This window comes from Berghia stephanieae, chromosome 15 (assembly GCF_034508935.2).
Source record: "Berghia stephanieae isolate SIO BIC M18660-M18661 chromosome 15, UCSD_Bste_1.3, whole genome shotgun sequence".
In the NCBI taxonomy this organism is placed as follows: Eukaryota; Metazoa; Mollusca; class Gastropoda; order Nudibranchia; family Aeolidiidae; genus Berghia; species Berghia stephanieae.
The window spans coordinates 14,249,963-14,259,962 of NC_088374.1; the positions used below are offsets into that span (position 1 = coordinate 14,249,963).

Sequence of the window (10,000 nt, forward strand, 5' to 3'; positions counted from 1 at the left end):
AGAGAGAAAGAGAGAGAGAGAGAGAGAGAGAGAGAGAGAGAGAGAGAGAGAGAGGGGGGGGGGGGGAGGGAGGGAGGGGGGTAGATTTCGGGAGAAAGAAGGCGTATATTTTGTGTAACGAGAGTGACAACAGATAGGCCTGTACGTGGATGGCAAAAAAAAAAAAAAAAAAAAAAAAAAAAAAAAAAACAATAACAAAGATCAGAGTGACGTCATCTTCGTTCTATCTATACTGCCGTACTCTGGAAAAACCCCATATTTTAAAATTTAGCCAGAAAACTTGTCCTTCAAATATCGATCTTTTTAAACGACCCTCATCTTGGCCAAACATCTCTTAAACCTGGGACTTCGCTCTGAATACAAAAAGGCCATTTACACAAGGTATGCATCCAGTTTTTACACTTCCAATAAGATAGGAACCAGTTTTTTGACGTCACGCTTTTATTCCCTGTTGCATTACAGCTCTTCACAGCTCTGGACACGTTCTTTCAATCGCCTGTCATCATAGTGTGAATAATGCTCATAATCTGTGAGGCCGATAGGGTCAAGTGACAAGCATGAATTGAAATTGGCTATATAGATAGAATGAAGTTGACGTCACTCAGGTCTTTGTTAAAGTTTTTTTTGCCATCCACGTTTATGAGGAATTCTCACTTAAATGTATTATCCAGACTATAAACGTTCAAGGTTACACAGAGTTTTGTGTGTTGGTCCGTTATACTTCCGGATGGCAATGTTGTGAGTTTCTTAGCCAATAGCATAACATCTGCTTTAGGCTATGGGTATGGGTAGTAGTGGGGGGAACAGTGAGAGGGGTTAGAGGAGGAAGGGGGGGGGGGGAGTTGTGTGTATGTGTGAATAGAAATTGGATTGAATATCGGGCCGGATAAATCGATAATGGCCAAATTATTATCGGTGTTGGTATCGATTATGGATTAGGTTTTATGGGCCTCTTGGAATTGTTAGGGGGATGGAGTGACATGGGGGTGGGGGGGGGGTGGGATAGAAGAGGTGGCCGGGGGGGGGGGTGGATGACGGAGAAGAAAACGAAGGAGAAGAAAAAGAAGAATGGGCCTCTTGGAAGAATTGTTAGGGGGATGGAGTGACATAGAGGGAATGGGATGGAAGAGGTGGGGGGGGGGGTGGGATAGAAGAGGTGGGGGGGGGGGGAGGGGCGGGGGTGGATGATGGAGGGGGAGAGGACGAAGGAGAAATGGAAAAAGAAGAAGAAGAAGAAGAAGAAGAAGAAGAAGAAGAAGAAGAAGAAGAAGAAGAAGAAGAAGAAGAAGAAGAAGAAGAAGAAGAAGAAGAAGAAGAAGAACGAAAGAAGAACGAAAGAAAGAAAGAAAGAGAGAGAGAGAGAGAGAGAGAGAGAGAGAGAGAGGTATGGAGAGATGGAGAGAGAGGATGGAGATGGAGAGGGAGAAAAAGAATTAGAGAGGCGGGGCAGATGGAGAGAGCGAGAGAGAGAGAGAGAGAGAGAGAGAGGAGAAGATATATATATATATATATATGTATATATATATATATATGTGTGTGTGTGTGTGTGTGTGTGTGTGTGAGTGTGTATGTATAGAGAAAGTTGTCCCATTTTATCATCATCCAGAACAACAGAAAATACAATAAAGTAAGTGACTATAGATAAATTATAGGAAAACCTAGATCATAACAAACAATAGAAATGAAAAATGAACCTAACATCAAAATACATGAACATATAAAAATATCAATGAAGGAAAACAAAGAAATACAAATAATCAGCAAAAATATAACAAACAAAACAACCAGACGTGTTTAGAATGATAAATGGAGTAAATGTGACTCATAAATAATAAGGGGACAACACAAAACGAACGACGTTTCGGCCTTTGGCCTTTTTCAAGTAAACAAAAAGTGTTAACCGCCGAGGAAAGAATCGGAAAATACTTTAAAAGGAAACAACAAATATCAGTTTCTACACATTTGTATACAAAATAAATAAATAAATAAATAAATAAATAAATAAATAAATAAATAAATAAATAAATAAAAATAAAATATACATATAGAAAGACTTAAATATCATAATATATATATACATGGAGGGGTGGGGGATGGGAATATAAAAAGTAAGGGATACAACTCTCATCATGTTTTGCTAAAGAAATCATGTATGGCAAGAACTTACTGCTATCATGTTTGAGTGATAAATGATATATTTTTGTGTTAGTTGGGTGTGAGGTTTTGGGGAAAATCCTGAAAATGGCTGGTAAGGAGAGAGTTAAAGGAAAAATTTCAATATATGTGATATATATATATATATATATATATATATATATATATATATATATATATATATATATATATATATATATATATATATATATATTGAATCGTGTTTGATACACATATGGTACGGATAGTGCTCGACATGTAGCAATGGAGCGAATTATTATTTTGATATTTACCACAATGTTGGAGTGAGTCTACATCGATGTTTCAGGCCTAATCAGCCATCGTCAGGAATGTGTGTTACATGAGTCTGGTTTGTTAACACACAGTTCTGACGATGGCTGATTAGGTCGAAACATCGATGTAGACTGACTCCAACGTTGTGGTAAATATTAAAATAATATATATATATATATATATATATATATTATATATATATATATATATTTGTGTGTGTGTGTGTGTGTGTCTATGTGTGTATGTGTTATTTTCAACTCCTAATACCAAGAGAAAAAAACCCTTTTATCCCCGAAATTCGGATGTCTGAACATTTAAATTTAAAAAAAACGAATACAAGTAAAAATAAAAAAGGAAAACAGGGGGGAGGGGGGTGTGTGGAAAAAAAAGGGTAGGGGTGGGGAAATACGATAAGGTAATGGGGGAGGGGGGGGGGGGGTAACTCTACAATTTGTTTTTGGTTTGTTTCTCACCAAACTGGGTTTTGTTTTAATCACAAATGTCGGCACTGTGGATTTTTTCTTACTGCCGCCAGGTCTAATTGGCTGTGGAATTGAGGTCAAGGTTAGTGTGGAGAAACGGAATGTGGTAATAGGCTTCAGCAGTCGTGACGTCACTTCCTAAGTAAAGACGCAAAGTAACTTAGTAACGGGAGACCTTTAATAAGCTACTACATCCCAAGTACTGGGTACAGCTGGGGCGACCATCCCCAACCCAGCGCGTCCACAGGTGGCGGATCGTGGAACGGCCTACAGATCCTGATCTATAGGTTAGCTGTAAAGCCGCGGACCAACTGGCGATAGTCGTGGAGAGTGAGGTTGGGTAGTCTGGCAGCACAGCTACACATACAAAATGCCTCATATACTCTATGAAGGGACTATCAAGGTGAATGGGAGGCGCCTTAAAACCTGCCAAATGCTCCCACTGCCTTGTGGGTTATGACCGGGAGGTCAAAAGGCTATGGAGTAAACCAGATAAAAATCCGTCAGAAGGCAACGGGAAACCACTGACGTATCATCCCAAGATCGTCATGATGTCCGTCCAAGCGAATCTAGTCAACGACGTCAATGGATGTTTTTCGAGCAACTCGATTACAGCCTCGTCCGGTAGAGATAGTCATGCAGGTGAACAGGTGACTCTCGACCGTCATCCAGCTACTGTGCACCACCAAACATTACGAACAGCAACATGGAATGTAAGAAGTCTGTACCAGAAAGGAAAATTAGCAAATGTAGTTATGGAAATGAAGAGATTGAATATCAATGTTTTAGGATTATCAGAAGTTAGATGGAAAGGAGCAGGAGAACTTAATTATGATGACTGTAAAATTATATACTCAGGAGGAGGAGAACACCAAAGGGGAGTTGGAATTATACTAGATAATAAAACGGCGCGAGCAGTCAAAGGATTCTGGCCCATATCAGACAGAGTAATGGCAATCAAACTACAAGCAAAACCTTTTGATTTTGATATTTTACAAATATACGCCCCAACCACCAGTCACGACGATGAAGAAGTGGAAAATTTCTATCAACAAATAGATAAAGCAATGCATCAGTTTAAGTCTTCAGACATAAAACTCATCATGGGCGATTTTAATGCCAAGGTGGGCCGAGAAAGAATAGAAGATATTGTGGGCCCACATGGTCTGGGAGACAAAAATGACAGAGGTGATCGTCTTATTCAATGGTGCCGTCAACATGATCTGACAATCACAAATACTTGGTCAACAAACCACAATAGAAGGAAGTGGACATGGAAAAGTCCTGGAGATGGAGTGAGAGAAAACCCAAATAGATTACATACTCATCAGCAAACGTTTCCGAAACTCGGTTTTGTATGCCAAATCTATGCCGGGGGCTGACTGTAACAGCGATCATATACCTGTGCTATGCCCCATACGAGTTAAATTGAAAATCTGCAAAAGAGCAAAGGCTAAACCTAAATACCAACTAGACATTCTCCGGGAGGAACAGAAGATACAAGAAAAATTTGAACTATCAGTAAGAAACAAGTTTGAAGTGCTTGGAGAACTAACAGATATAGAAGAGAAATATGAGCAGTTTAAAGACAGTGTTGCTGCATCATTAGAAGAAAATGTTCCAACCACACTTAAGTTGCAGAAGAAGAAATGGATTACTCCAGAGATATTAGAACTAATGAATGAGAGAAGAAAGGCCAAAAATCAGGAAGAAAAATACAAGACTCTGAACAGGCAGATAAAAAGAAAATGCAACGAAGCTAAAGAAGACTGGATAAATGAACAATGTCACTATATAATGTCCTGCAAAGAAAAAAATGGCAAATTCTTCCATCAGAAAATCAAAGAAGTGACAAACAAAACTAAATCAGGTGCTAAAAGTGGATGCATCAAAGACAAGCGTGGAAACACCATCATGGACAAAGACTGCATTCTAAACAGATGGTCAGAATATATTGAAGAACTTTTCTTTGATAATCGAGGAGAAATGCCTATGATAAAAGAACTGGAAGGGCCTTCTATAATGAAAGATGAAGTTAGGAACGTCATGAAAAGCATGAAAAATGGAAAAGCTGCAGGACCTGATGCCATAACAATTGAAGCCTTGACTGGCCTGGGTGAATGGGGGATTGAATTCATCACAAACCTTCTAAATCAAGTGTATGACACAGGAAAAATGCCAACTGATATGAAACGATCCATTTTTATAGCACTACCAAAAAAGCCAGGGGCAGTTGATTGTGAACAACACAGAACTATTAGCCTAATGAGCCACCTCACAAAAATTCTTTTGAAGATAATTTTACTAAGAATAAGAAATAAAATACGACCTGAAATTGGTGAGATGCAATTTGGTTTGTTGAGGACAAGGGTACCAGAAATGGAATATTCACATTATCAATGCTGATGGAAAGATGTATTGAAGTAAATAAAGATCTGTATATGTGTTTCATCGACTATTCAAAAGCCTTTGATAAAGTACAACACGAAAAACTATTCAAAATTCTATCATCCTTGGACATTGATGGTAAAGATTTAAGAATATTACGGAATTTGTACTGGGAACAAGAAGCAGCAATGCGTGTTGACAACGAACTAAGCAGTTTTACACCTATTAGAAGAGGAGTTAGGCAGGGGTGTGTTTTGTCTCCAGATTTATTCAACCTCTATAGTGAAATGATATTAAGAGATATCGAACATAAGAAGGGGGTGTGTATTGGAGGAAAGAATGTAACAAATCTGAGGTATGCAGATGATACGGTTCTACTGGCAGAATCTGAACATGAACTACAAGAATTACTGGATGTTGTAGTCAGGAGTAGTGAAAATATGGGACTGGAACTGAATATATCTAAAACAGAATGTATGACGGTATCTAAAAATAATAACCCACCAGCCTGTGTAATAACAAGCAGAGGACAAACAATACAACAAGTTGAATGTTTCAAATATTTAGGCTTCAATGTAACATCCAATGGAAAATCAGATTGTGAAATAAAGAAAAGAATAGGTATGGCGAAGAATGCATTCAACCAGCTGCATACATTATGAAAAACAGGAATATTAGCATGAAAACAAAAATCAAAGTCCTGGATTGCTATGTACTGTCTGTGCTGCTATATGGTTGTGAGAGCTGGACCATAAACAAGACCATGGTTAAAAGACTGGAGGCAGTGGAAATGTGGTTTTACAGAAGAATGATGAGGGTGTCATGGATGGAAAGGAAAAGAAATGAAGAAATTTTAGAAATGGCAAACAGAAAAAGATCACTGATAACAAAAATCATCAAACGCCAAATGGAATTTTTAGGACACATTATCCGCCACCCTGGTTTGGAAATACTCGCCTTGACTGGAAAGATGAATGGAAAAAGAATAAGAGGAAGACAAAGAATAACGTATTTGAAAGGGATAAGAACTTGGACAGATGAAGCTGAGAAAGGTGGCGCTGCTTTAATAGAACTGGCAAGAGATAGATCAGCTTGGCGGAAGATGACCTCCGACGTCTGCTTCAGATATGGAACTACATGAGATGAGATCCCAAGTATTCTTGTTCTAGTAGGGGGTTTGGGAGGGGGAAAACTTTTTTAAAGTCTCCCCCCTCCCAAACCCCCTACACTAGAACTTCTAGTAGGGGGTATGGGAGGGGGGAGACTTTTTAAAAAAAGTTCCCCCCCCTCCCAAACCCCCTACTAGAACAAGAATACTTGGGATGTAGTAGCTTATGGAAGGTCTCCCTTAGTAACTGGTTCTAAACTATCGGAACAATGGAGGACGCCCTTATGAATAAATACTTCTCCGACGAGCATAAAAGTGTATCTAGGAGAAAAAACCCCATTATAAATCTGATCATGTTTTGACTTTTATACATTCTGATCACATGACATGTGAAAAAGTTATAGCCAGCATGAAGAATAAATAGTACCGATTTTCTTTGTTTAGAACCAAGCTGCTCGCCGTTGCTGGGCGACGTGACATCAGTCTATTAAATCCAATTATATAACAATAATAGGATTCAATAAACTAATGTAACGTCCGCCCAGCAACCAGCAGCTTGGTTCTAAACAAAGAAAATCGGAATTATTTTTATTCTTCATGCTGGCTAGAACTTTTTCACGTGTCATATTGTAATCAGAATGTGTAAAAGTCAAAACATGATCAGATTTATTAAGTTTTTTTTTTCTCCTCTGGATACACTTTCATTTTATGCTCGTCGGAGAAATATTTCATAAGGGTGTCCGCCATTGTTCCGATAGTTTAGAACCAGTTACTAAGTTACTATGCGTCATTACGAGGGAAGTGACGTCACGACTGTTAAAGCCTATTACGAAGGAGCTTTCACATTTATTTTTAAAATAATATAAGAAATTGTATAAATTCTCCACTATAACGCTAACGACTGTTTAGATGCGGCCATGTGGTCTAGTGGTATGACACTCGCTTTTGGATCGGAAGGTCCTGGGTTCGAGCCTCGCTTGTCGCATAGTTGAGTCCATGGAGAAAGCTCTTTACTCACATTCTCTCACCGTACTCAGGTGTAAAATGAGTACCTGGCCGTTTTTAGCGTTGTCTCTGTCCCAAAAATGTGTAATATCGCCTGACAGGCGTCATGTCTCGTCCTACATGTTATGTGTTGCTGTTGGCCAGGGACCCCTTGTAAAGCGCTTTGAGCACGTTTAGTGGATATTGCGCTATATAAAAAAGCTCGTTTTTTAAAAGCTCAAGTCTTTAGATTCAGAAAAGTGAGTGGAGCAGGCACTTTTGTTGATAATAATAGAAAGTAAAGTGAGTATTACAATAAATAAATAAATAAAATTCCCTTAATTCATCACCAAGGGAGAAATTGTCTTTAGGGTCTATTCCAAAGGAAGACTGGAATTACCCAGGCGTCAGCCGCAGAGCAGCGCCGCAAAGTGAGCTAGGGCAAGGCCACACAGCGCAGCGGCAGCAGGTGATTGAACTCGGTACCTTTCGGGTAGGAAGTAAAGACCGTACCGCTGAGCCACGCTGCCCGAAGACAACAGATAATGCTAATTTCCCGGCGATGGATGTGGGCTCGGTAGAGGTGGATGGGCATCGGCGACTGCATAATAAGGTCCCTCTCACGACCAGGCGAAGTTGTCGTATCAGTAAGATCAGATCATGGGTTCGAGCCCTCGTCTCAAAACGGTATTAAGTCGGGATGATTAAGATGCTGAAAATGGGATTTATAGCCAGAAATATCAGACTTAAGTTGAGTTTATATGCTTTATAGAGGAGAAGGAATATCATATTTTACTGGGCTAAATACCAACGTTTCATATTTTTGACCAGTTTGACTATAATTTGACTTTTTAGCATCTGGTCCATCCCGACATAATACCGTTTTGAGACGAGGGGTCACATATATATTTTACAATGGGTACGATGAGAGAATGTGAGTTTAGAGCCTATTCATAGGATTCAGCCGCTATGCGCCCTCACACACACACACACATACATACACACACACATACACACACATACACACATATACATACACACACACTCATACACACACACACACACCACACACACATGCACACACATACACACACATACACACATACACACACACACACACTCATACACACACAGACACACACACAGACACACACACACACTCATACACACACACGCACACACACACATACATACACACACTCATACACACACACTCATACACACACACTCATATACACACACACAGACACACACACACAAACCAGACACACACACACACTCATACACACACAGACACACAAACACACACAGACATACACACACACACACACACATTATGTACACACCTGTTCAGAAATCTGTCTCGAGGTCTGGTGACTGGGCTCAGAGTCGTCGAGATCGAATATTCTGGCAACTTCCGATGATGTGTCACACAGACAAACACACATACACAGACACACATTCACATTTACACACCCACTACACACACACAAACACATTATGTACACACCTGTTTAGAACTCTGTCTCGAGGTCTGGTGACTGGGCTCAGAGTCGGCGAGATCGAATATTCTGGCAACTTCCGATGGTGTGTCGATTTCAGGTTCCCGCTGAAACAACAAACAACAAATAACAATAAATAAGAATGAAATTATATCTCCCTTCCTGTCTACCTGATCAAAAAAAAATTCGTTTAAAGAGTTAGAAAAAAAAAGAAAAAGAAATAAAAACATAAAAAGAGAACGAAACAAGAAGAAAGAATTTTCTTTTTAAAAAATCAAAACAAAACAAAAAGAAATAATAAAATTCGAAGTAATAAAAAAAAAATACAAATATATTTATCAAAGGGAGGTAACTCGATAAATTTTACAAAATACCTAGAACTTCACGGTTGTTTCCCTTATGAATAATTCGGTAAGGTCGTTATTTTTTTTTTTTTTTTTTTTTTTATTTTATTTTTTTTTTATTTTTTTTTTTGTTTCTTTAACCCTCTCCTTACCAACTATAGAAAATTCGTCACATTCATTACGACACAAACAACAATTTTCTCATTCTGATTTCTCTTGTCCATCACAAAATGTAAAGAAATGCTTTGGTTACAGCTATAATAAATACAAAACACTGTGTTGTAGATAGACATCATTTTGCTGAACAACATTCTATATATAGAAAGCACTTGTTACCTTTTTGTTCGAGTAAGAAAAATCTATTTTTGTTTTCGGTGGGTTGCGAATTTTCGGGGGGGGAATTCTAAAAATGGCTGGTAAGGAGAGGGTTAATGATAGACTACAAACAGAAGCGCCCCCCCCCCCCTCCCCTCCTCCGCCTTTTTTACCCCATTCTTCTCATCCACCTTCTTCTTCTACCTCACCATTTACTCCTCTTCCTCCTTTTTATCTATTTAGAAAAGAATAATTATTTGAGCGCTTGTTCGAAAATATAGATAGTTCGAAGATGACGTCACTCAAGTCTTTGTTATTGTTTTTTTGCCATCCGCGTTTATGAGTAATGCTCACTGAACTGTATTAACCCGACTATAAACGTTCATGGATACACACAGGTTTGTGTGTTGGTCCGTTATACTTCCGGAT

The 10,000-nt window shown here is 38.9% G+C and overlaps 1 protein-coding gene across 10 annotated transcripts in view; it reads right to left on the reverse strand.

Annotated features, from left to right (window-relative positions):
* LOC144960586 (uncharacterized) overlaps nucleotides 1-10,000 on the reverse strand; it is a 211,105-nt gene that overhangs the window by 98,209 nt on the left and 102,896 nt on the right. For all 10 annotated transcript variants that reach the window (XM_078893808.1, XM_078893815.1, XM_078893812.1 and 7 more), the window contains one exon: nucleotides 8,921-9,019. In XM_078893808.1, the coding sequence (XP_078749934.1) occupies nucleotides 8,921-9,019 (99 nt within the window). The remainder of the gene's footprint in view (nucleotides 1-8,920; nucleotides 9,020-10,000) is intronic.